This window comes from Nipponia nippon, unplaced genomic scaffold, assembly GCF_047370975.1.
Source record: "Nipponia nippon isolate SJK-2023a ecotype South Korea unplaced genomic scaffold, ASM4737097v1 scaffold_6, whole genome shotgun sequence".
Lineage (NCBI taxonomy): Eukaryota > Metazoa > Chordata > Aves > Pelecaniformes > Threskiornithidae > Nipponia > Nipponia nippon.
In genome coordinates, this window is record NW_028262380.1 from 44,817,114 (window position 1) to 44,843,800 (window position 26,687).

Genomic DNA, 26,687 nt, shown 5'->3' on the forward strand with positions numbered 1-26,687 from the left:
AAATGTATCTCTGCTCTGCATACCTGTTGGCAGACTACTATAATTCTGTATCACAGAATGCTTATTTTAATTTTTAAAATAGCCGTCTTGCCCATATGAGTAAGAGCAGTACAGGGAAGTAGTGGGATCATCCTGGCATAGAAAAAGACTTTTCCCTGCCTAGCAATGCATCTATTGCCCTTAAAAATTATTGGACAATAATTCTCTTTTTCTGTAATGTGAACGGATCATTCCACATCCATAGCAATGAGAGTCCTCAGTTCTACATGTCCTAGAGCGTCACTGCTTCAGACAGAAATATGATCTTTATGGAATCTTCAGCTTAGATCTCTGCCTGAGTGTATACACCTCTGCTCAGATGGAGACTGGTGCATGTTAATGACCCAGGTATGACTGAAGTTCTCGAGAGGCATTATATACAGCCTGCACTTACCTTCCGGCTGCTGCTGGTAAAATATCAGCGGTGCCCCAGCTACTGCTATATAGCAACATTGAGCTATGCCTGCACTTCCCTTTCTCACATCGAGGACTGCAGTTACAATGCAGTTGAGCCGAGCTCCTGGAAATACAGTGTAAGCATCAACCTCAGTGCTACATTCTGAAACCTTCCCAGGAGGCTCATTCTGCAAAAAAATGTTACAATCATTTATTATGTATGTGCAACTGATTTTTTAGCTATAATTAGCATGGTTCCTCACTTGAGAGTTATCCACAACATAACCGTGTTGCCATATAAGAGCCTGAAGGTAAGAATGTCAGAGACTGTAACTCCTTACACTTGAAAAATTAATCTGGAGCTTTGGAAGAGTTAGGGCACTTCCGTCTTCCAAGAAATTCAAACTTCTAATACAGCCTGCAGGGTTTGTCAAGGCATTTTTAAAGTGCTGCTTAAGTTTATGTGGGTAACTTCTCTCGGACTTCTGTACCGGCTTCCAAACTCACTGGGTTTTACGCCTATTGAAGCAGATCTTCTGTAGCAGTGCTTTCTGTGAGTGAGAGAGCAAGGTATCTCAGGATCATGAAAAGAGCGAATAGAAAATAAAATTTTCCATGTTGCTTTTTATGAATTTGTTCAGTAAACAGTGAACTATCCTCCTACAACTGGTAGTAGTTTGCAGAGCTACTCATGCCAGCTGCATAAAAGAAAAAAAGTCTGGTTGCTGGAAACTGGAGTTTTCAAAAGAAGCAGAAGAGCTGGCCAAGGCAACAGCCACCACCTTTCCAGCTCTGCATCTCACTGTGGAGATTTGTTCTTTATTTTCAGGGGTCCATTTTCCTTCCAGCTCCCTGGAGTATCCCAATGGTCTGTATGAACCTACAGAAATGCCTCTCTTTTTCCACGGGTCATACAGGATGGTGAACCACTTGGCTGGGATGAATCAGAAAAATACCCACAAGGGCCACAGTGACAGCTGCATTTTCTTGAGGTTTCATACTTTATTGTCTTAATTTACTTTTAAAATAGTTTCTTATTGCTTCTAGCTGAAAAAAAAATAGCAAGAACAGCAACTTGACGATTCTTATTAATCTCTTCATGATAAATACAGACCAGAAGCTAGTTGTACTGGTTTAAAAAGCCAAACCCGAACTTTGTCGCTTGCTCTTTATACTTAAAATCGCCTCCTTGTCCACTTTCCAACAAAGCTTCTATCTCCATCTTTAGCTTGGCCACGAGATGGCAATAACTTGCAGACAAAACGCTGGAACAGCCACACAGCGACTTGAAACTGTCTCCCTTCCTGAGCTTTTCCCTGCGCTCTCCCCCCTCCTCTTTTGTTTTAATATTTAATTGCATTTGTTTCGGAATTACTAGGCAACCCACCCCCAGATGTGTAATTTAAAGGTGATGTGCTTGCAGTGAGGTTTTCAGGATCTGCTCAGCAGAGCACCATCATGTGATACTGGGATAAGGTGGAGTTCGGCTTTAAGGGGGAGTCTCCAAGCCTTCCTCACCAATCTTTAGGATCTCAGCTGGAGGAATACCAGAGGATCCTTCCTCTTTCCCTACTCCTTCTTCTCCAACCAGCCTCCTGAGCCAGCTCCTGAGCAGATCAAAGACGGGCAGAGCAGTTGCAAGGTGAGTTTCCCCTGCGGTTGCTTTCCCGTGACTGTGGGTGGTTGTGTGCCGGTGAGGCTGGTGTTTGCGTGCTCTCTTAGGTGCAGATGACAAAATCCCAGGGAGGGGTAGGCTCCAGGTTGGACTTGCAAGCGGCTGCATGAACCATCAGCTTGGGCTGACAGCATTTTGTGCTCTCTTTCAAAGAGCTGCAATAGTTTTTACAGTGCATTTCCAGTCAGCTCACAGCACCTTATTTCACCCTTTCTGTCTGTTGGTGCTAAACTTTTGACCAAAATCCTCCTGGAGCGTCGGAAGGGTATGTGTGGTGGGGGAGACTGTGCTATCACCTGGAGGGGTCTGCAGAGCTGGGGGCTCTCCCCACCACACGCCAGTACCCAGGATGGGGACGGCTCTCCCTCCTGGCTTGGGAGCTGGTGGGGTAGGGGACAGGGAACAGTGCAGCTGTCCAGGAGATGCAACTTCATCACCTCCTGATGTCTGGTCCATTTTAGAGAGGTGGGCAGGGAGGAAGGACTCCTTGTCACCTGCCAGCAGTGCTGTGTTTCTGAGCTGGTTCCCAGCCGTGCTCTTAGGTTGCATCTCTGCTATGGGGAGAGGCGAGGGAAGAAGGAGCAGTGGCATTTTCTGGTTTTGAGTTTGATACTTAACAAACAAGCAAGAGCAGAGCTTGGCTAAGGGAAAAGAAAAAACAAGAGCCTGAAACCTAGGCCACCTCGTTGCTGGGTGCAATGAGGTCCCAGCTGGTGAGAAAACCTGCCCAGTTCTCACCTTGCAGGACATGGCTCCTCACCCACTCTGCTCCTGCCATCGCCCCGTCAAGTCCCAGGGCTGGACTGCCCACCTCATGCTGTATGAGTGACAGTGGAGATCATGATTAAATCCAGACGATTTTCGGGCTAGGCTAAAGTCATACTGTTGGAAATTGAGGAGTCCTGACTCTCCGCATCACCCACACTCTTGCCCTTTGTGTAAAGCACCTACTTCTGGTTCTGGCTGAAGCGATGCTTCAAGAGGCCCTGGGGGGTGGGAGGTTCTTTATTGGACCCTGAAACAGACTTTGTGGACTAGGCAGACCTGATAAATTTAGTTAGCAGAGGCAGCAGGTCTGAGAGGTTATGCTCAGGTGCATGCCTAGCTAGCTTGAAAATCAGAATAGCCAAACCTCAGGCAGAGATGCCTTTTGTCCGAAGCCACTGATGTTAACTTTGACAGCAAAGTGTCACTCAGAGGCAAGCTGTATCACCTGCCGTGGTCTCATGTAGCCCCGTGGTGATTATAAAGAGCCAGCAGAGCCAGCGGAGGTGAGCTCATCATGCCAGTGACAAGGCATGGTGTTGGCATGGTCACCCTTCTGCTGACCCTTAGGAGGAAGCGGCACTGCAAGCCCAGCCCTGGGACGCTGGCTCTGCCCCAGTGAGGAGGCAGCCCCAGCTCTGGTCCCCAGCACGCGGCTGGTTAAAACGGTGTCTGCCACCAGTAACAAAGACGATTCTGCCCTGGAGCCTTAGGTGGCACTGAGATTTATATCAAATATAATTTAAGACCAAAAGCTCACCCGTTTAGGGTAACTTTTAATGAAGTACATGTTAGCGGGCAATGTTTTTACAGCTTTTGTGATAAGCGCCATATGGAGCTGGGTTTGAAACCCACTTGTGTGAATTTTAAGTGTCATTACTTTCATTACCATAACCTAAGGTTAAGTAAGCAATAAATTTAGCTCATGGGAGAGTGGGCAGAGGGAAAGTTCCAGATTCTGCGCGGCTGCCACTAATGGCGCATTGGAGCAAAGGTGTGTCAGATTATTTGATTTCTTTCTTTTTTTTTTTTTTCCTCCTGAACACATATGCCTGAGTTTCTCTGATTTTAAAATCCAAGGCCTTGCAAAGGGGTGGTTATTTAGGCATGCCTATTTGTGTTGCATGGGTAAAGAAATTTTCTGCAGTGCTTAATTTTTGCTATTTTTTGTCTTTCATCTTGTTTTGTTCTTTCTTTGCTGCACAGCCCTGCTAGCTGAGATTAAGGTGTTCAGAGTTCCTGATTTGCCTTTGACTCAGTGCCAGTGCTGCTGTGGGCACTCGGCCGCTCAACAACAAGTGTATGTATTAGGTAAAAAAAGAATGCCGTTTTTTGAGTGATTTTTCCGCCCCTCACATTAGTCAGATGGGTTTCCCCCTCCCCTTATGTGATGGCTGGATATAATTCCACTTAGAGCAGCTTGAGAAAGCAGACCTTTGCAGATTGAACTTGTAAAAAGGAGATGTAAAACATCGAGTAAAGGCTACGCTGGTGGAAGACTGAAATCGCTTCTCAGCTCGTTATTTCGTGTAACTTGTGCCGGCGGGAAAGGGCCGGGAAGGGGTCGCGCCCCGCGCTTGCAGCCCTGCATTTCGATCCTGCCCTCTGCCCTTCTCCCCCGGGCTGCAGCCCCCGCTCCCGCCTCGGACCGGAGGCCGCCACCGCCGCCCTCCCGCGGGGCTCTCCCCGGCCGCTGGCTCGGTAATCCCCACCCGCGGGGAGCGCGGCCGCGCCGCCGGGGCCGCTCCGCTCCCCCGCGCGACCCGGCCGCGCCGCGGCTCGGCGCCGGGGGCCGGGGGGTGGTGCCGGGGCGGGCGCCGCGGCCGGGGGTGACCGGCCCTGCTCCTTCCCTTCTCCCCAGGTGGTGCGAGGGAGATGCGGCCCCGCGGAGCGGGCCGGGCCGAGGGCCGCCTGGCGGGATGAGGGGCGCGGCGTGAGCGGCGGGAGCGGCGGCGGCGGCGGACGTCGTCCGGCGAGGTGGGGACAACATGAACGCTTCGGGTCTCGCCCCCCTGGGAAATAGTTCCGGCCACCTGAATTTTTCGGAGAAGAACTCGCAGATCTTGCAGTTTGAGGATGAGGATTGCCGTGTGCCTTTGGCCATGGTCTTCACTTTGGCCTTGGCTTACGGGACTGTGATAATTCTGGGAGTCTCTGGGAATCTGGCCTTGATCGTCATTATTTTAAAACAAAAGGAGATGCGCAATGTTACCAACATCCTCATTGTCAACCTGTCCTTTTCTGATCTTCTAGTGACCATCATGTGTCTTCCCTTTACCTTTGTGTATACTTTAATGGACCACTGGATTTTTGGGGAGGCCATGTGCAAATTGAATCCTTTCGTGCAATGTGCCTCCATCACCGTCTCGGTCTTTTCTTTAGTCCTCATTGCTATCGAACGCCATCAGCTGATCATCAACCCCCGTGGCTGGAGGCCCAACAACAGACATGCCTACCTGGGGATCGCTGCCATATGGATTTTAGCCACAGCTTCCTCTTTGCCTTTCCTGATCTACCACGTGTTAACGGACGAACCCTTCAGAAACATAACGTTTGATGAATATAAGGACAAATATGTGTGTTTGGACCTGTTCCCCTTGGACACCGCCAGGCTTTCTTATACCACGACGCTTTTGGTGATTCAGTACTTTGGACCTCTTTGTTTTATATTTATTTGCTACTTGAAGGTAAGAGAGAATCCCCTCGCGATGTGTCTTTCTTTCTGTCTGGTGTTTGTTTATCCTTGCAACGATGACAGTTGTAGGTTAAATTATCCCTCGTGTTTCTCTTTCTTGAATTTCCTGCAGATATACATACGATTAAAAAAAAGGAGCAACATGATGGACAAGATGAGAGACAATAAGTACAGATCCTCTGAAACCAAAAGGATCAACATCATGCTGATCTCAATAGTGGTGGCATTTGCAGTTTGCTGGCTGCCTCTCACCATCTTCAATATCGTGTTTGATTGGAACCATGAAATTCTGCCTGTCGCTACCTGCAGCCACAACCTTTTGTTCCTGATTTGCCACCTCACCGCCATGATCTCTACCTGCGTGAACCCCATCTTCTACGGGTTTCTCAATAAGAACTTCCAAAGGGACTTGCAGTTTTTATTTCATTTTTGTCATTTCCGCTCCCGTGAGGAGGATTATGAGACCATAGCCATGTCCACCATGCACACAGATGTTTCAAAAACCTCTTTAAAGCAGGCAAGCCCAGTTGCATTTAAAAAAATTAATAGTGATGATGATGACAAAATATAAAGAAGTAATAAAAATTCTACACCAAACTGCTGGAAGTGTGGTTGCAGGTGAAACATCCAAGGACAAGCACAATTACATAACAAGTACGAAATGGGTAATGTTCTTCTTCTTTTTCCAAGGAACTTTGATTGTTGTCACTTTGAAATTATACACTCTGCATATTTGCTCCTTCTACTGCTTTAATGTTCGCAGCAGTTATATCTGAATCTTATTATAAGGCATAGTCGGACCTGCTACTACCTATGGTTTTCATCAGCTGTCTTTTGTTCTGTTTTCTTTGTACAGTTGTGCGCTTTAGCACAAAGATACGTTTATTGATTTTTTTTCAAAGAAAGAAGTAGTTTTCAGGAGTGTCCATCTAAAACCATTAGAAACAATATGAACCACAGGGAGACTGTCACTACAGAGGACACCCATCCCAGCACAAAATTAGGACATCAAAGAGTCCTTCTTCTTCTCCTTCTTCTTCTTCTTCTTCTTCTTCTTCTTCTTCTTCTTCTTCTTCTTCTTCTTCTTCTTCTTCTTCTTCTTCTTCTTCTTCTTCTTCTTCTTTTTTAATCCGGCTTTTGATCGATGTTAAAATCCTGTAAAATCAGTGTAGGCATGCAGAAAATGATTCTGTGAAACCTGTAGAATATGTTAAATGGGGACATGCATTTGCCTCATTCATAGAGGCAATTCAGACTGTAATCACTTAGGTTCAAAGACAGGATTAAGAGAGAAATTCTCTTCTCATTTACGAGAATAAAACCCTACAGTAATTCCACAGAGGACAATGGGATAACTCTGATGTTTCACCACAGCAAATGAAAGCACAAATGGGCCTTCAGTCCCAACTGATTATAGCTGACTTTAATAATACAGGCTTTTTAATTTAAAAAACCCAAACCCCATTTTCATTTGCCATCACTGACAGGAGTTAGTGCTGCTGGGATGACATGTACTGTCTGTCCCAAGCCTATGACGTCGTGTGTAAATTCTCCTTGAGACCTATGTCCGGAATCTAAAGGGAGATGGGACTGTTTACTGTCCGTACAAGGTGCAATTCCATCCTCACAGCTGACAGTGAAAATCAGGTCTGGTATAAAAAAATAAGCTTTAGCTACCTGAGTCTTTTCATAATAATTAGTGCTGATCTATATAAATTATGTATAGCCTCATAATATTCTGTGTTCAGATGCAACGGTATAAACCTGGAGTATCTCCAAGACAATGGGTGGTTTAATCAAGACCTGCAAAATTTAAAAGGAGGATATGGATATACTTTGGGTGTAATTGGTACATTTAGCTTCCAAACTCACAGTTTCCACAGTTGGTTGAAGTGCGGAAATATTTGCCAAATATACAAAACAGAGCTCTGTGTGTTATTGCTTAAAATATATATCCTCTAATTATACAGAATATACATGACTAGATCCCCAGCTGAGGGAAACCCGCATAACTTGACTGCTGGAAATGAAACTACAACAATATCAGGCAGCTGAGGTTCTGTGTCATACAGTGTACTTTGCTATGTAATCAATGCCTTTTTGAATAATCAGCTTTTAAAGATACAATATAGACTCTGCTTTCTTTTAGCGAGAACCATTAAACCATTCTGGCAGAGAAGAGGGTCTTTAAAATGGATATAAATGTAAATGTAGCGTAAATGGAAGTCTGACCTGGTATCTTTCTGAGCAAAAAGATCTCAGGATGTGATGGTGAATTTAATATGTTCTAAATTTGGCATGGATAAATGCCTAAGAAATGAAAATTATTTGGTTTGCCAGTATTTAAAAGTCAGAAACTGTGCCTTGTGCTGTCTTATAAATAGTGTAGAATATTGAAGTAGCAATGTGTTCTTGTGCATTATAATTCCATGTATTTCTCTGCTGGCAGATAATTTAATTAAAAAGGAGGTTTCTGTGGTTGAGAACAGAGAGGGAATGTAGAAAATGAATTATAAAACAGAACTTTCTTTCAGAGCTTTGCCCTTTTGTATTTTATGAGATTTCCCTTTTCTTTGTGGTTCTCTATGGAGCATGTTGCTAATAATTTGACAAGAGTCTCCTGAAATTATTCCCCTGTCACTTTCCGATAATTTTCATATGCTAAGGGCTGTGTATTTTCACGAAGAGATACAATTCAGAAACCCAGCCACGTTTTTCTATTAAGAATGTCATAGCGAGTTTTTCCCATTAGAAAAAAAATCACAGTGAACTTTTTATTTTTTCCCATTTTTGAAAAAAGCACTTTCTTCCAATCCAGTGGAAGAAGAAAATGGTATTATTTGAGAAAGTTTCCAGTTAGTTTGCTGGAAATTTTTGATCAGGCTGAATTAGGTGTTTATACAGAGTAGGTGCTGGAGCAACTTTAGAGGAACCTGCTGGTGCACAGAGACCTAAAACTGGCGTGTCCTAAGATTCGGAGGTCTTCAGTGGGATAGCAACATAATTCCTCCTATGTCAACCTTTCTCCTGCTTAAGGTGCAGTCTCGAATCATAGAGCCCATCTGATACCGTCTCATACTGTCTCCTGAGAATGCGTCGGGTGTTTTTTGACTACAAACACCTGATAAACAAGGTGAAGTGTAAGTAGGAGCATTCCTTCGGCTCGTCTGTGTTAAGCTCAGGAGCCATTTTTCCGCTGCACTGCTGTCCTAGGATCAGGCTTCTCTTACATGTTTCCTCACTTGCCTGCAAGAAGCCTTTCTGAGCCTCTGGCAAGGACGCAGGCTAGCACATTGTCATACGAATAGCGCAGGGGATGCTGCCTGAAATGACAGTGGAAATGAACACAATGTAAAGAGTGTTCAGCAGGAAAATGCATTTGGAGAATTTCAGAAGCAAAATCATTGCTCTTCTGAAGAATTTGTTATGAGGACAAAGATAAAAGTAGTCTTTCCGAGGTGCTGACCTGACGTCTGCAGGGCGTAGATGACATCGACTGAGCGCAGTATTTTTGTCCTTGCTGTCATGACTTGACACTGGAGTCCTCAAAAGCCACTGGAGACTTTCCCCTCCTGACACCTGGCTACGAGATAAATCCTCTTTTTCACTTTCAGAGCTCCAGCATGGCTTCTCATCCTCTATATGCTCAATTTCTTTGCAGGGTAAGCTGTCGGGTTTCATGTTTCTCTACCATTTCTCAGTCATTCTGGTTTGATGTTTGTTCCTCCTATGTGCTGTTTTGTCAAACTCCCCACACTTCAGCACATGCTGATTCCTAGCTCAAAAGCCTGAAGATCCCTCTTCTTCTTTCAGACAGGCAGAAAAGTTTTACTGACAGAAAAATGGAACAGTGAGGGATCTATAATGTATCTTACTATTTATGTGCAATACATTTCATGTCAAATCTACAGCCTTAAATGACAAATGTAACTATTTAATAAACATTAATATCTGCTTCATTTGTCAGTTATTTCATCATCTTAAACTTCACTTTTATCCACCACAGTCGTTTAAAGCTTCTGCATAATCTAAATACACCGGCATATTTGTGTGTCATCTTAATAAATACTTCTGTATTCCCATATTGCTTTTTTCAACATATCTCTTGGTTGTGTCATTGTCGCTATGTACAGTAATCCACAACTTTCACAGCTTCATTAAAAAAAAAAAAGGATAATACTAAAGGAAGCAATTACTTGACAATAAAACCTGCTTTTTATAGGCTAGGAAAAAGCTGAATATTTAAAAAAAAAAATCAACCCTGTTTTTTGCACCTCATAAAGAAATCAGATTTAAACCAGGAAAAGGAATTAACATGACAGGACCCCCCAGGTCACTTGAGTGGATGCTGACAGCACCTCATCACTGATGAAGGTGTGAAGGGCTAAGGGTTCATATATTCTGACTGCTGTCTTGCAGTACAGTACCACCTATTATTAATGGATCCTAAAAGCAAAATTTGATACTGGTTCATATTCAGACTGTAAATCAGCATACATTTAAATCCAGGCTTGTTCATTAAATTCTGATTCTGACATCAGGGAAACATTCTCAGATCAATGAAACTGGAGAATTTGCTTAAAGTTAATCATTTGGCTAGGCACTCTACTGAATAAAAGTGCACTGCTGGCTGGCAGCTCACACTTTTTCCTAAAAATCAGATTTGGGATTTCAGCTTATTATAGAAGTAGATTAATGGCATATAGTTTTTCTCTGAATTTGTCTCTGGATTTTCTCTGGAGTCCGGCGCCTGACAATGCTTCAGTTTAAGACTTTGTTTCCTAATTCCTTGTATCTAAGAGTTTACCAAACCAGTGCATAGAGAATGAAGATAACAAGGAAACTTTTTTTTTCTGTTCTTATTTTTAAACCGTACATAACAGTAAGAAACATGACCTTAAATAACACCTCTGTCTGCAACAGATTAAATTCATTCAGCTGAGTAGAAAGGGTGGAGAAATTATAATTATAACCAAACGATAAGTTTTGTTGACAGCCATTTCTCAACTGAAGGATATATCCAGCTCCAAGCTCTACCATGTCCTCTTCATTCCTGTATTCTTTAATATGTGGTATCTGCTTCCCTGAGTCATTAGTAAATACCCAAGTCATTACTAAAGTTGATGTGAAAGAAAATTCTTTTCTTCTATCTGTGTTTTGCAGAATTTCAAATGTTTGAGGCTTACATGTAAGAGGAAAAAATATGGCCAGCTTTCATCTCTTACACTTTAATTAACCTGTGGTCAGAAAAAGCTTCTATTCAATATTTCTGCCCATGCAAACCAGTGTTAATGGTCTAATTGAAGTTGATATTTCAAATACTAGGGAGAGCATCCACAAAGACTAACTTCAGCTGGAGGGTGGCAGTTTCCTAGCTGCCTCCAGTGGCAACCCGAGGGCACTCACACCTGCTCGACTCTAGGTGCTACGCATCTACCAAAATGTCTTTCTCCCCATTATCTATACAGGCTGCTAATGGACGGCCAGCTTCTAGGGCCAGCACTAGGCCTAATGACTACGGCCTCCCTTCCACCATCTTCCGTGGTGCTTCTGCTGTCACTTCATACTTCATATCCTTGGCAGCTGGTTTCTGAAGAAGTCATAGGAATTTGTACTCTGATTTTGTAAAGTGCCCAAGTATATGGCAAAATACAACTCTATTCAGGACAGTGCTTTATATAGTTTCTTCCATTAAAATTATCTTCCGGCAAATTTCTGGCAGGCAAGTTTCTCAAAATTTGCACTCCATAGAAGTACGTAACTTACAAAGCCAATGTAGGAATTATGTCCATACAGAACATCCAGCTCATTGCAGCAAAACTGACAGCACACACTGTCTTGTGTTTTCCAAAGATCTGGGTCGGTGATCTGGTTATCTGACACAGATCAGGCTTAGTTGCAAGAAATTTGCACCGGATACAAATGTGTTTGAGATTGCTGCACAGGAGAGGCTCTGCATGGTTAACTAACTTGCCACAAATTATGCAAAATTTCAGATATATGGGAAAATACATAGACAGAGTTTGGAAAAGAGCAAAAAACCAGCTCTAGATGAAGCCTTGATGCATTCTGTCAGATATATACAAAAAGACTCGAAGGGAGACTCAGACATTTATTTATTTTTGGGGCCAACAGACTGACACATAAATGTTTTTTGGGGCAAAGTGATGGTCAAAAAAGAATGTGTGATAAATAGGTTCTTTTTGCTCCTGTTTTCAGAGAAGGGGTATGGATTTTTATAAATGACTCTGAAAATGCATTTTAAGATTCCTCGCCTTAGATTAATCTAGATATCTTTTTGAGATGAAGGACACAAAATGTTTTTGGCACAATCGAAAACTAACAGCTTTTCATTGCACCCACCCACTGCACATGAGTCCATTCGCTTTCACTTCTGCACAACATGGAGAACATTTGTTTATGGCAGGAGGAGGAACCTGATCAACAAAGATCTCCTTGTCTTTCTTGGTTTGTGTTCACACTGATACCGTGCTGCTGTTTTTCACTCTGCAGTCTTTTTTGTTTGCCCCCACAAGCTATGACATTTTAATTATGCTATTTATATTGTTTCTTAATAAAAACTCTCTGTGAAAAGATGTTCTTGAAAGATCCTATTCAATGTGTGCTTGAACATATGGGTGAAAGGCCATACAGGATTTGTAGAAATGTGACTGGCAATGTGATGATGTTTCAGGGGGTAGAGAAGTAGAAAATATATTTGTTGCATACTGTTATTCAGCCCTTTTCATTTAAAGCTTTTTTTATAATTTTAATTCACATAATCTAAATGTCAGCTAAGTCTACCTATCTAGTGTTTGTTCTTGGTGACCAGCCTCTGGAGACATCCAGCTAGTAGGAGACACTGGGTAACACAACTTGTTTCCTCACCTATGTCCCTCGTGATTGCCTATAAGCTTCTCATTTTCTGTAATATACTGGAAGATATATATGCAAAAGTCTTCACTTCTTTCTCTTTAAGACTGGTAAATGCTGTACATTTAAAACATTTAATAGATAGGGGTCGATTACCTTTTCTGATTTTTTTCCATTATTATTGACTGTAACATTTGAGGCTCTTCAATTAAGCTTTGATTTATTATCATTTTGGACACAGGGTAGTCCCCTGCATGTCAGTCTCCATGTTCATGTGCTTATTATAATGAGACAGGTGCTAACGTAAGAGCCTTAAAGCCTGACTTAAAACACTCCAAGGTTAATGGAAAGCCTCCCATTGACTTCAGTGAGCTTTGGGTAAGGTCCTTGTTTCAAGTGACACTAAGGTGTGATACATGTCTGAATATCTGCTTCCTAGAGAGGGCAGCAGGCCATAAAAAGTGACATTTTTCTATCTGTGTGGACTCAGCAGAGACACAACTCCACAGCTGTCCATGGCAGTCTGAGGGACATGCTAAAAAGTCATCTTCATCTGGTACTTACAGTAAGGTTATCCTCTTAGGTTCTTCTGCGAGTTCTACTTTGATGTATTTTCTTGACATAGTTACAAGTTAAAGGTGTCTGCCAAGCTGTCTGGCTTACTGATTTAAACCAATTTGCTTCACAGAAAATTGAAGAGGGCACTAACAATTCTGAATGTACTTTTGCCTCTTGACAGGTATACATATTCATAGATTGCTACTACTGAAAGTGTGGGCTTTGTTTATTATTATTACTGCTGTTTTTTTCACTTTGTCAAAGAAATGATCACTAACTCCCAGACAGCATAGTTTACATTTCAAATTCACTCCAAGTAGTAAGGAATCTCAACCTTCAGCAGGGGCTGTGGATTTACCTGGTAATGGTGGTCCTACAGCAGGAACATCAGCAATCATGAATAAAACCACTGCAAATAGTTACTTACAAAATATCTTCAGAATTAGGTAAGGGCACCTTTAAGTCAACACATAGAGACTTGAATGCAAGCACCAATGTTTTTGTGGTGGAAATTATGCATTCGGATAACCCAGTGACTTCATGAACTTATAAAGCTGGGGCCTGATCTCACTCATATTAGCCCAATGCTGCGGTAACATCTATGGCATCGTTCAGAAGATTATGTGTAGATGTGGCAGGTAAATGAGATCAGTCTGTGAAGGCTGTCAGACTGGATTTTTAGGCCCACAGATTTTATATTACCTAGGATCAGGATAGCATACTGAATATTTAACCCTGCTGTTCCTTAGGGAAATGATGTACCTTGGCTGCCTGTTCTCCCTTCCTTTCCTTGGATTTTCAATTCCTTGATAATTTTCACTCAGACCTGACAAGATTTGCCAAAGCTTTTTGAGACTGAAATGGTGTTGGATAAACTGAGTATCTGTTCTTTAAATAAGGTTGTTCTTTTAAGCAGGACATACATGTTATAGGTGTTATCATCTGAAGTATTATATGGTACACAGTAACATACAGATATATATGTTTAATATCACTTAAGGTAGCATTTTAAAATGCTGACTTTAAGTAAATTTTATATATTTATAAAAAAGCTCTAAACCTTTAGCAATTCTTATGTTCAGGGCTCGTTTCTGGAAGGAACAAACCAAGCTGCGCCAGTTGTGCAGCTGTGCTGGCTGTGCAGCTGGTGTTGGCAACAGGATTTTGGTTTCTGTGACCATGGGACCCTGTTTGAGGATCAACATCTGCTTGGGAGAGACGGGATACACCTCACTAAGTGAGGCAAAGGTGTCTTTGCCGGCAGGATGGCTGACCTGGTAGGAAGGACTTTAAACTGGGAGTGATGTGGGATGGAGAATATTACCAGCAGCCTGTGAGGGAGTGATGGACAGGGCTGACAAGCAAAGGGCCTGGGGTGGTGTGAATGAAGGCAAAGACAAAACCAACAAAACAGAGCTTAGATAGGTTTACCTCAAGCACTTGCAGGTAAGCAAGGAAGTGCCTACAAGGCACCAATTTGGGAAAAATCCCCAGACCCTTTCTGGGAAATCGTGCGGCATGGGGAATAAAATTGAGTAAGTAGAGATCTGTGTGCAGTTGCAGGGCTATGATCTTGTTGGGATTATGGAGATGTGGTGGGGTGCCTCCCATGACTGGAGCATTGCAACAGAGAGATACAGGCTCTTTAGGAAGGACAGGACAGGAAGATGAGGAGGTGGAGTTGCCCTTTATGTGAGAGAGCAGTTGGAGTGCATGGAGCTCTTCTGAAGATGGATGAGGAGCCAACTGAGAGCTTATGGGTGAGGATTAAAGAACAAACCAGTATGGATGACACTGTTGTGGGTGTCTGCTACAGGCTGCCTGATCAGGAAAACAGTAGATAAGGCCTTCTACAGACAGATAGAAGTAGCCTCATGTTCACGGGCCCTGATGCTCATGGTGGACTTTAACCAACCTGGTACCTGCAGGGCATAATCAATCCAGGAGATTCCTGGAGAGCATTGATGACAACTTCCTAACACAAGTGATAGAGGAGCCAATGAAAAGAAATGCTCTGCTGGACCTCATACTTGCAAACAAGGAAGAGCTTGTCAGGGATGTGAAGATTGAAGGCAACCTTGGCTGCCGTGATGGTAGAGTTCAGGATCCTAAAAGGGGGGAACAGGGCAAAAAGCAGGATCACAACCTTGGACTTCAGGAGAGCAGACTTTGGGCTCTTCAGGGACCTGCCTGAAAGAGTCCCATAGGACAAGGCTCTGGAGGGAAGAGGGGGCTAGGCAAGCTTGTTGATATTCAAGTCTCTTCCAAGCTCGAAAACAGTCCATCCCAATGAGCAGGAAGTCAAGTAAAGATGCCAGGAGGCCTGCATGGATGAACAAGGAGCTGCTGGCAAAAATCAGACATAAAAAGTAAGTATACCGAAGGGAGAAGCAGTGACAAGTAACAGAGGAGGAATATGAAGACACGGCTTGTGCATGCAAAGACAGGGTTAGGAAAGCCAAAGCCCAACTGGAGCTGAATCTGGTGAGGGAACAAGGCAACAAGAAAGGCAACAAGAAAGGCAACAGGAAAGGCTTCTATAAGTACAAAAGCAGCACAAGGAAGACTAGGGAATATGTGGGTCTGCTGCTAACTGGGACAGGGGCCCAGAGACACAGGACATTGAAAAGGCTGAGGTACTGAATGCTTTCTTCCCTCAGTCTTTACTAGTATGACCAGCCTTCAGAAATGCCAGGCCCTGGAGACCAGGAAGAAAGGCTGGAGCAAGGAAGGCATACCCTTGGTGGAAGAGGATCATGTTAGGGAATACTTAAGCAAACTGGACATGCATAAGTCCATTGGCCCTGACGGAATGCAGCTTTACCTCATTCCCTGAGAAGGTGATTGAAGAACTAACCCTGGAAACCATTTCCAGGCTCATGAGGATCACAGGCGGGTGATCAGGAGTAGTCAGCATAGATTCTCAAAAAGGAAGTCATGCTTAACCAACCTGATAACCTTCTACAATGAAGGTTATCTTACCAAGCCATCTACTGGCTTGGTAGATGAGGGGAGAGCAGTGGATATTGTTTACCTTGACTTCTGTAAGGCTGTTGGCACTGTCTCCCATAACGTGCTTACAGAGAAGCTAATGAATTATGGGCTGGGTAAGCAGGCAGTAAGGTGGATTGAAAACTGGCTGAACAGTGAGGCCCAGAGGGTGGTGGTCAGTGGCTCTTTTCAGTGGTGTCCAGTGACAGGACCAGAGACAATGGTCCTGAATCACAGGAGGTTTCCTCTGAACATCAGGAAACACTTTTTTACTGTGAGGGTGACTAAGCATTGGTACAGGTTGCCCAGAGAGGTTGTGGAGTCTCTCTCCTTGGAGATATTCAAAACCCGCCTGGACATGGTCCTGGGCAACCAACTCTAGATGGCCCTGTTTGAGCAGGGGGGGGTGGACTAGATGACCTCCAGAAGTCCCTTCTAACCTCAACCATTCTGTAATTCTGTGAGCTACAGCATCAGAAATTTATCCACAGAACAGAGCTGCTTCTCTCTTTGAGTAAAGCACTCAAAAAACCTGTCTTTATCTCCAAGCTATGAATTATTGTGTGTTTCTAAAACATACCTATTGGCAATCATATTTACGATGCTGCAGTTACTGTTAGCTTTCCATTTATTTTACTCCAGTGTTATAACACCACCAGAGAAAATGTTCTCAAATCTCAATTCTTCAGGCATCTTGAAAAACACAATCTGATTTCACTAATCTCTTAAGACACCGGACTCTGAAAAAGCCTTTTTACTTACTTTGTAAACATTTCAATGCTAACACATTAAGTGATGTATTGCTTTTACTAATCCATTAAGCAAGATACAAGTAACCTTTCATACAGAAGTATTGCCACTTACTTCACTCTGATCTCTAAATTTCATATAATAAACTCTTAGATAGACTATATTTGATTTATATACTCACTGTTACAAAAGCACTGAACATAAGACTAACTTGGTGCAGTTGTACTATTTCAAGTTTGGAGGAGACTGGGAGCTACACAGGTAAAAACATTTTTATGAGTGCCTGAGTAAGGAAAAGAATAGAAAACTCACTCTTGTCTGCTATGGTTGGTGGCAGCCAGCTGGCCAGCGTTATCCAGGCAATGAGTATCCTCTGATGTGTGAGCCAGGCAGGGCAGCGTGGGAAGGAGGGACCATGGGGTCCAAGAGTTATGGACCACAACCAAGAGTTGTGGTATTGCAGTGTTAGTCTGCATGGGAGTTTGAGGGGAGAGCTGAGGCAAATTTGGTGGGCTGAGGAGCAGATACAGGGCATAAAGACATGGAATCCAAATTTTATTAATTTTGTTATCTAGAATAACCTGTGGTAGGAAATCTATAATAATTATCAGTTTCTAGGCCAAGCTATAGTACATGTGTTTGTCACAGTTTTTGTTTTGGGCTTTTTTTTTTTTAAGTAAAGCTCACAATTATTTGAATAGTGAAATCTAGTTTAGCACAGTTCCTATGTTAGAGAGAGAACTTGTCAGTGAAGGTGCTGACAGTACAAATTATTCTTCTGCAACTCTAAAGCCAGCTGAATTTGAAAGAGTTCTGATTGCTCTAATATACTTTGCTTACTTGGTATATTATATTTTTTTTAAAAAGCTACAGATGAAGCAGTGTTTCTGATGAATACATATACGCAATACTACTAGCTGCATAATAAAGACACAAGTGTTATTCATGCATTTTTACTAAAAATTGGTGCTAGCCCTGTCACACTGGATATTGCCGTTTGATTTCTTGCATGGTTTTCTTAGAAATGCGGCACTGTTTGTACAATGACTATGATTGCAGCTAGGCAAAAAAAAAAACAGAGCCAAACAAAACCTCTTTGCTCAGAAGGTATATTTTTACATTATTTCTTAAACCCTCCCTTGTCTCCAAACACCTTTCCAACTTGTATTTTTAGTTCAGGGTAGCAGAGAGAGAGAGTTCTGACAACTTTGAAAACCTCCCTGAAGGCCTCTACCCACGCTGACCCAATCTGAAAACTATGCTGCTGTTTCAGTGCTCTCTGAATGCAGATACCTGCTAACAGGAATATTTAATTAGACCTCAAACTACTCTGCTACTGTGCCCTAGTAGTTAGCCAGAATTCAAGAGCAGATAGAGCTGCTTTAATTATACAGAAACTGAGATAAATATATTCTTTGTGCAACGCTTATTTAGAAACATCTTATACACGGTACTGTTTCCAGAACAACAGGAAACTTATTGTAAGTCAAGTTCCAAGTGAGCCTGGGTTTAAGAAGCTCTGTCTCTGCTTCCTTTGAGTGTTGTGTTTGCAACTCTTTACACTGACCCTCTCTATTCCCATTGCAAGCAGCCAATATTGCAATCACAGAAATGATGATCGCTCAGACCTCTTGTACGTATGGTTCAGGGTTAAGCAATCCCTCTCCACCTTCCTCTCTTCCCACGCCTACACATCGCCGTCACTATCACACTGAAGGCTAAACTAAGCTGCAGCATAGATCCAGCTTAATAACAATAAATGTAACAATAAAGAAGGGATTCGAATGAGGGAATTGGTCCAATTTATCACCTGGTAACACAAACACTTGTTCTGGTGTGAAGGGCGGAGGTTAATGGAGGGAATGAGAGAATGACTAAGGATGGGAATGCACAGTGCTTAGGCTGGCATGGCCGCTTAAAGATGCTAGTCAAACTGCGCCCTAAAGTTGTTACAAGGAAAATACTTGTTAATCCATCAGTGTTAGCTCTGACCTGCTATGAGGTCGATTATTTTGGGTGGCCACCATCATGTGAACAGCTGTTTTTGCCAAGCGAAAAGACTTGATTAGACCTTGTCTAGAGCCTTGAGTGCTTACTGCTTTAAATAACTCTGCACTTGCCTTTTGATTTAAGCCTTGTGTCCCGACAGCCATTATTGCCTTTCCATACAGAGCCACCTTTCATGCACACTATACTGTAGAAGCTGTCAGCTCTGTTCCAAGAAACATAGTAATCATGGAAGAATGCATTTTCTAGTAAACTCTACAACCATGTACAGCGATCCGTGGTGTGGGTCTCTGGATTGCAAATGCTGGCATTTCTGTGATTTTTTTTTCTTCACCTGGAAACTACATGGAAGAAACTGATTGCTGCAGGGCTACATCCAACGAGTAAAGAAAGAGTTATGCCCTTGAGCCTGCAGAACTGTATTCAGGAAAATGCAGTGGTCAAGATTCTGTCTGAGGATCAGGCTAAGCAATGTCACTAGCCCTGATATTTGAGCTTTCTGCCGATACATTCTGGTATCCAAGTAGGTTCAAACTGTCTTGCTTAGATCAGTGTGGGATACTTTTACCAGCAATTACTGTGTTGAACCACTGTGAACTCCAATTTTCAGTTCACTTTCAAAGTTCTAACTTAGAGGGAATTGCCTTGATTTAGCTAAGCTTGACCTATGAAATCATATATGACTCAGCTTGTCTCCCTTGTAAAGTGCTCAGAGACTATGATACGTGATACCAATAAACAGAAAGCCTATGTCTAAGCGTGAATTTATTTGCTCTGCTCACTGAGGCTGGTTTGTGTCACATATTTAAGTCTGAACAGCAGCATTTTCTTGAAAGAGAGAAATAATGTCTAAAATCTGAAATGTTAAATTATTTTAACTGAGTTTCAGTTCAGTTCCTAAGATATAGATGTGCACATTACATTAATACCCAGTGCTGAGATCTTTTAACTGACTGCATTAGCAAGTAATTGAAGGGGCATATAACTGGATTAGACATTACAACTTTTGCATGTAAATGTGTAATAAATGCATACAAATCCATCCTTAGATGGATTGGAAAGATTGTTTTGAATAGAAGGAGAGTGACTGAAATATAAATCTAGAGGTTTTTAGAATACTGTTACTTCTTGACTGTTCAGAAGTTTCACAGTAAAATAAAACTTGATTTTGATGCAGGGTATTCTGTCACATGCTTGAAAACACAGTTCTAAAAAGAACCCATGATAGCCTGGTATTTTGAGCAGTGTCCTTTTTCTCAGTAAGTTGTTCTTGTTCATAAGATCGATAAAATCTAACAGATCAAAATGGAGTTCCTCTCTGGGTTCAGTACAGGCTTTAGCAGAGGAAAGAGTAGTAGGAGTTGCTGATTTTGGTTTATGTCCCTTGCTTATCGGTATTGTGCTAACAGTGGTGTATTCCCAGGTGTTCTCCTTTTCTTCTGTGGAGCTTGTTCCATCGTTTTCCTTCTGTTCTGTTCCTTTTTAAAAAATAATTTCCTTTTTCTGCCCTGCCCTTCAAATGATCGTACTAGCTCTCTCAGTTACAACATACAAAGAATGTGATGGCCAGCTTTTTTTAAATTTAAGATAGATTTAATGACGGTCATGGAAGATAATGTATGAAACAAACCCAGCACAGTATTACAATAACTTTTTAAGAAAAGAAATTAATCAGTATTTTCCAGAAGGAATTTAGCTTTTTGCAGTATCAGGACCTTGGGTTCTTTGTTCGTATTTTGTTCTTTCTTTCTTTAACAGTACTTACAGTATCTACAGGGTCCATTTAAGTTTTATACTGTGGTCAGCATGTACACTGGGAAAGCTAACCCAGAAACACTAAAGGCTTAATTTTCAGAGGCACAATAAAGACTTAGACACCTAACTCTCATTAAAAGGCAGTATCTCATGCATTTGGAATTCTTTTTGCTACATAAACATAATAGTGATGAAGATAAAGAAGCAGAAAGTAACCTGTCCAATGTAATCAGAAAAGATCTTGGAATCCATGTTTACGCCTCTGAGTCTCTAGCCTTGAACTGTTCTGACTACTGTACTCGTGACAGCTCAACAGATGCCAGTGACCAAAATGCCGTACATGGGATAAACATCCAGCTGCCTTTCCCCAAGATCTTCCCTATGTTTGTTGCATTAGTATTAACATGTGGCATAACCCACACCGTCACTAGCGTGGAGAACTATAGTAAAATAAGCCAGCATGAACTGCAATCACACCTTCAGTTTCTTAAGCAGGTGTTAATCACCAAAAACCTTGTTTAGGTGCCATGTATGTCTGTAGAAGCATAAAACCTTTCGACAACTCAAAATGGTATAGCTTGTCTAGTAAGAGGTGCAGCGGTGTTTATGTCCAGCTCTGTACCTTGCCTGTCTTTGGGAGAGTCCCATTTGTGCTGCAAATATGTTTCAGATAATTTAGGTAACAGCTGCTACGTTTGTCTTTTGTAACCTGGGGGATTAAGATAATGAGCCTACAAACTCTGTCAGTACGCAAAACAGCTGACCCATTTCTGTACCCATGCTGTCTGTTCCCCACTATCCCCTCTCCCCAAACTCTTCAAACAGAAATAAAACCTCCTTTACATTTCAGATGTGGTAACTTGGTGTGAGATCAGCACAATTGTCATCACTAGCCATTCACATCAACATCTTCTGTTTTTCCCTGCTGATCCCCTCTGGCAACTTTTTAGAATTGCTTTGAATTTATAATTTGTGATACCGGGAGTTTCAAATGTAATACTAGGTTACATTTGATTGACTCAGTATTAAATATCAAGGCCCTGCTGTGGAGCCTACAGAAGTCCATAGGAAAACAGACTTCATTGCAATATGAGACGTGCATTCTTTACCTTGTCGAACATTAATGTTGTTGCTGCATATGAGCTGTGCTCCATGATGCATCCCACATTTTTTTGTGTCCTGATCATTTCAGAAACCTGCTCAAAATTTTTTTCCTCCCTTTCAATGACAATTAGCGCGTGGCCCTGCAGATTCCTGGATTCAGAGTTTTGGAAGAAATCTTGGGCTGCCCTCCTCTAGACAAAACTGGAAAGGATGAATCCTCTGGGAAAGATACAAGATAATTCCTTCTGCTTTAAAAATTGCTTAAGAGACTAGCTTTTATTGTTGCTCATAGGTTTTACTATCTTGCAGGGGTTTTTGAGGGTTTTTTGCGGGGTTTTGGGGTTTTGTTTGTTTGTTTGTTTGTTTTGTTTTGTTTTTGTGAGGGGCCTGGTCATCATATAAGTGTATGTATTCCCAGAGCACTGTTAGTAGCCATGTTGGCAGGATGCTGTTCTTGAATTAATCATCTCAGCTTGGTTAGAAACAGTTCAGATTTGTCTGAGATAAGGCACTGTGATATTCATACACATTTCTATGTTGCAGCACTAACAACACCCACATTAGATATCTTAAAGTTAGCATGAATAATTCCAAGCAACCTGTAACATAAGGCATAAGCTAATATTCTTAATATTGTGAAGACCACTGAAACCATTGTAGTGAGTACTGGACAATACAAGCGGTTTTCTCACAGCCCAGTAAATAAAAGTAATTATAGCTCTGAAATCTTGCCAGCCTGGCTGCTAGTTCTTGAAGTAGTACAGGTGGTACAATTTGAGAAGTGAGCCTTCAAAATATGATGGAGGTAACAGGCGACAACTGGAAGTGTCAAGATGGGAGCTCCCTCCATGCATAGGTGATTTATGCTATCTTGATCTGATGGACAGAATATTTCTCCAAGGGACATCCATACAGGGGGTATATACAAGGGACATCCATACAGACAGCCTGCCTGTGAAGTAATAGCTCTTTTAGAAAAGCTTTCTTCCTGAACATGGAGTTGATGAAGTTTTGTTAAGATGAGTCAATCTGCCAGGGTAAGCACTGAATCTGTAAAGTCCCATTATGACAATTCTATGCAAAATAAGGCCAAAAAATCAAAAGTCAATGAAGGTGGCTATCTGTAAGAAACTGATAGAACAACGAGGAGAAGAAGTAATAAGAAACTTTCTGATTTAGTGCCAATGTCCTTTTTGACTATGGGTTAGAGAGAGAAACATTTGCAGCTCTCTCCCTGCAGGCACCAGATTGCTAATGGAGGCAACAGAGCTTGCAGATCCTTTGGTAAAGATCCAGTGTGGTGAATGGATGAGGAAAATGTGCAATAGCTGCACTGGACATTGAAACTGCTGTTGAAATAATAACGGATCTTTTTTTTTCAGGATCAAACAGAAAAAAATCAGGGCAATACATGGTTTGGACTGTGTGAGAATTCCAGTTTTGTATTTTATTCAAGAAAAAAACAAAATGAAAAGATTTTTATACTGTTCAGGGTTATTTAACCTTTTAAAACATGTTTTTCTCTTACTCTTGATAAAATTTTAATGAAAAATACTGTTGTGAAACAAGAAACTTACATTCTGTTTTTAAATTTTCAAACAGAGTTGTTACAGCTTTTTTCAAATAAAACATTATATTTTGATAAGACAATGAAATTAAGTGCTAAGAGGCATTTAAAATCCTCTCCCCCCCCCCCCCCCCCCGCCCCGAAAAAACATATTGGTTGAATGAAGCCAAATTTTGTGAATAACATTGTTCCAAATAAATAACATTTTGGGGTGGTTTTGTTACTTTATAAAGATGCACTGAGAGCACTAATCCAGTTCTTACTCACTCTCATAACATCCTAGATGTTACATGTAACTTCACAATAAATTACAACCCTTTTAGTGTAAATGAAAACCAATTGTACCCTTTCATAATTTTTCTTCATGAATTATCCTGCATTCCATGTTTGTGGGTGCTAAAATATTGTTGTATTATCATAGAAATTGTTTGTGAAATACAAAACTTTAAAGAGCTGGGTATTCTATTAGCATCCAATATCATCTGAATAATGGCATGGGACTATAAAGTCCCATTATGACAATTCTATGCAGAATGGGACAGGAGAATTAGAAAAGGATACAGAATGTCTGTACCGTAACTTTTCACCTCCTCTTCCTAAAGTGTAGGTAACTCAAGAAAAAAACAGCATAGCCAGAGGCACTGTGAAGGAGAAATAGTAGAGAAGCTTGGGAGCATGACTTTCAGACCGCATTCATCTTAGAATCTGTAATAATGTTTGTTGCTCTAAAAAATAAGTTTGCAAATTGCCTAAGATCAATATGACTTCAGAAAATCAGAAAAAAAAATTGTGATACATCTTCATTTTCCAAATGTTTCTAGAAATCTTTTTAAAAAAATAAGATGAAATCTAGAGAAAAGTCATGAATCCCCTGCAAATGACAGTTTTCTTTTCAGTAAGCTAACTCCTATCCTCGTACATTTTTTCACAGTAATTCTCACCGCACATGCAATTCACACCCTTTTCTGTGATTTTTCACAAAAAAACAAAGTACAGTATCTACTGTACTTATTCTGTGGTACTATGTATTAGAATGTTTATACAAGGAAGAATAAGCTGAGAGATGTGTGGGCGATAGCTTTGTTATTGTAGAAAGAGGAAGCTTGAGAAATAAGCTCTAGTCACTATGGCAATGAACTTAAACTTTCCATGCGCCATTGTAAGGTTTTTAAAATTCAATTTTCTTTCTTTCTTTTTTTTAAATGTAACATACAAACAATGAAGGAACAAGTGAGTGTTGATTTACAGCCCAATACTGCAAACCACATCAAGCTTGCTGCACAGATCCCGTGGTGCCGGAAAATGAAGAAAAACTGAGACAGAAGGGACAAGAGAAGAAAAAAAAATGAGAGGAAGAAATGAGAGAGAATACCTGCATAATACTTTATCAGTCTTTCTTGACAATAGTTTTGTTAGCTTCAGCTATGTAAGCTTTAAGTTAATTTTGTTCAGCAGATACTTAACAGCTAATTTTACTTCAAAGTTTGGTGTGCAGAAATGAAATGCACATTTCTACTCATTGCTTAGTTTCAGGCATGTAATTGGATGTTATAATTCATTCACTGAAAGCTACCATTCCCGTTGGGACTGTTCACAGGACTATTGGTAAGCTTTCAACTATTTAATAAAGTATTTAGTTGTATGCAAGCAACTGAGAGGATGTAGAAAAAAAATAGATGTTCTGTCTTTAAAGCTGAGCCATACTAATAATGAATTGTTAGTGGAACAATGGTTTTAATCATTAGTCAGTACAATAAAGGTGACTATATGATTTTATACATCCTCATACATACACACAAGTGTGTGTACACACAACGTTATAGAAGAGTTTTTCTTTTTTTCTTTTAGTCTAATAACCATGGCTGCATAACCCTGTAATGCAATGCTGTGTACAGAGATACTACTTTTAAATACCCACTGATTGATTATATTGCCATCATAAAAACTTCTGAAGAACAATTTTCAAACTGTAATGATTATTTTATTAGTATCACTTACTCTTCTTGGAAACTGAATGCACAGCAGACGCAGGGCTAGTTTACTGCATCTGGTTTAATTTTGACCATACCTGTTGCTATCATTTAGATTTGTTTAATAACAGCGAAAAAATTGCAGTACAAGATTCCTGAAAATGCAGCTTCCCAAGCTGTTGTGCTTTCCTCTGGACTCTTTTGGGGGGATACAATACTAGAAGAGATCACCTGGGATATTGATTCAAGTCCTCTGCCACAGCAGGGCTGTTCTTTGGTCTACATGTGAACCTTTCCTGTTGATGTAGGAACGAATTTCTGTGGCTGTTATAAATTGAACAGTTTAGTCAAAAGTGCTATATGTAATCAAAAGGAGCCAAAAGAGAACAAATTGCTTTTGTATTACCTATAATTTAATTTCTGTCCGTTAGCTGAAAAGAAAAATTAGATTAAGCACTACAAGCATTGTAGTTCATGCCAACAAGTGACACAAGTCCTCAGTTTTACAATACTGGAAGTTGTTCCTCAGTTTTTTAAAGGGAGAGAGAGAACCAGGCCATGCTGGATATGTATGTGTGTGGGGAATGAAATGTAACAGATTGGACAAAATATGAACTTTTCAGTCCATTCCTGAAATTTTGATGCTGGCAAACGGTCAGTTATCTTCGTTCCAAATGCAGTTCGTACAACATTTTGTAAGATCAAGCTTTCTAATAAAATATAACATCACAAGTACTAATCACATTGCTGGTGAGCTGCTGGAAGACATTCAGATGCCATAATAATGCTATAATCAGCACTCGAGAAGAACAGGTATAAATGTGTAACCTAATTTAATTCAGGAAAGTACATATTTTTATAGTATTACTTTCTGCTTAGACTTAAATGATTATTTGTACAATCGTAACTGTCAGTTACTAAAATAAATAAGTGTAACTGGTCCTTTGTCTCCTTTGTTTCCCTGGCTACTGTGTGTGCAGTGCGTCAGTAAGGACAGTTAATATCTGCATGTCCGACCTACCATTTTTCTTCCTCTTATCTCCCTTATTTGTAGACCCACAAGTGATCTTTCCCTTTTTTCCGTCAAACTACAGTTTTCATTATACTGACAGATGCCATTAGGCAACAAGGAAGCGGATTGCTGAGTGTGGTGAAAATAATTGCTTATGAGTCCATCAGGCCCATTTAGGGGAATAATTGTGTTTTCTCTGTTTATCAGTGCAGAATTCAGATGGCAAATATTCAGATGCTCTCAATTTTTTTAACTGAAAAGAAATGATTGATATGATTATGAACGCCAGGAACTTTCCTGAAGTTAACCACCCAAAATCAATATTTTGCATTGGTTTTGACAGAATGACACACTGTTTTTTAAAGTCCAAATAAAATAGCCATTGCTTTTCATTCAAGGTTGCAATTCCTGTTTATTATTGTGTATCATAATCATCTAGATAATTTCCTCACAAATCTTTTACTACTTAAACATACCCACACCCCCACAAAACCCTTTGAATTGAAAACAACAAGAGGTTAATTTCAGAC

The 26,687-nt window shown here is 41.1% G+C and overlaps 1 protein-coding gene across 5 annotated transcripts; it reads left to right on the forward strand.

Moving 5' to 3' along the window:
* The first annotated feature begins 1,789 nt into the window (after window positions 1–1,789).
* On the forward strand, window positions 1,790–25,944 carry NPY1R (neuropeptide Y receptor Y1). 5 transcript variants are annotated; one of them, XR_015700060.1, is made up of 4 exons: window positions 1,790–2,077; window positions 4,737–5,562; window positions 5,683–6,235; window positions 24,400–25,944. XR_015700060.1 is itself a non-coding variant. In XM_087737696.1 (4 exons), the coding sequence occupies exons 3-4, from the start codon at window positions 4,864–4,866 to the stop codon at window positions 6,139–6,141; spliced, it is 1,158 nt and encodes a 385-aa protein (XP_087593822.1). In that variant the 5' UTR covers window positions 1,790–2,077; window positions 4,082–4,186; window positions 4,737–4,863; the 3' UTR covers window positions 6,142–8,105. The 5 variants fall into 5 exon arrangements, 3 of the variants coding, with proteins under 3 accessions (XP_087593822.1, XP_087593823.1, XP_087593820.1); XR_015700061.1 differs by having other exon boundaries at window positions 5,683–6,224; XM_087737696.1 differs by lacking the exon at window positions 24,400–25,944 and adding an exon at window positions 4,082–4,186 and having other exon boundaries at window positions 5,683–8,105.
* The last annotated feature ends 743 nt before the right edge of the window (window positions 25,945–26,687 follow it).

What these genes read in the sequence shown, in the direction of transcription:
- NPY1R (XM_087737696.1), top strand. Translation starts at nt 4,864, where the DNA reads ATGAACGCTTCGGGTCTCGCCCCCCTGGGAAATAGTTCCGGCCACCTG. An exon ending in TATTTATTTGCTACTTGAAG is followed by an intron (nt 5,563 to 5,682) that starts GTAAGAGAGAAT and finishes AATTTCCTGCAG; the next exon opens with ATATACATACGATTAAAAAA.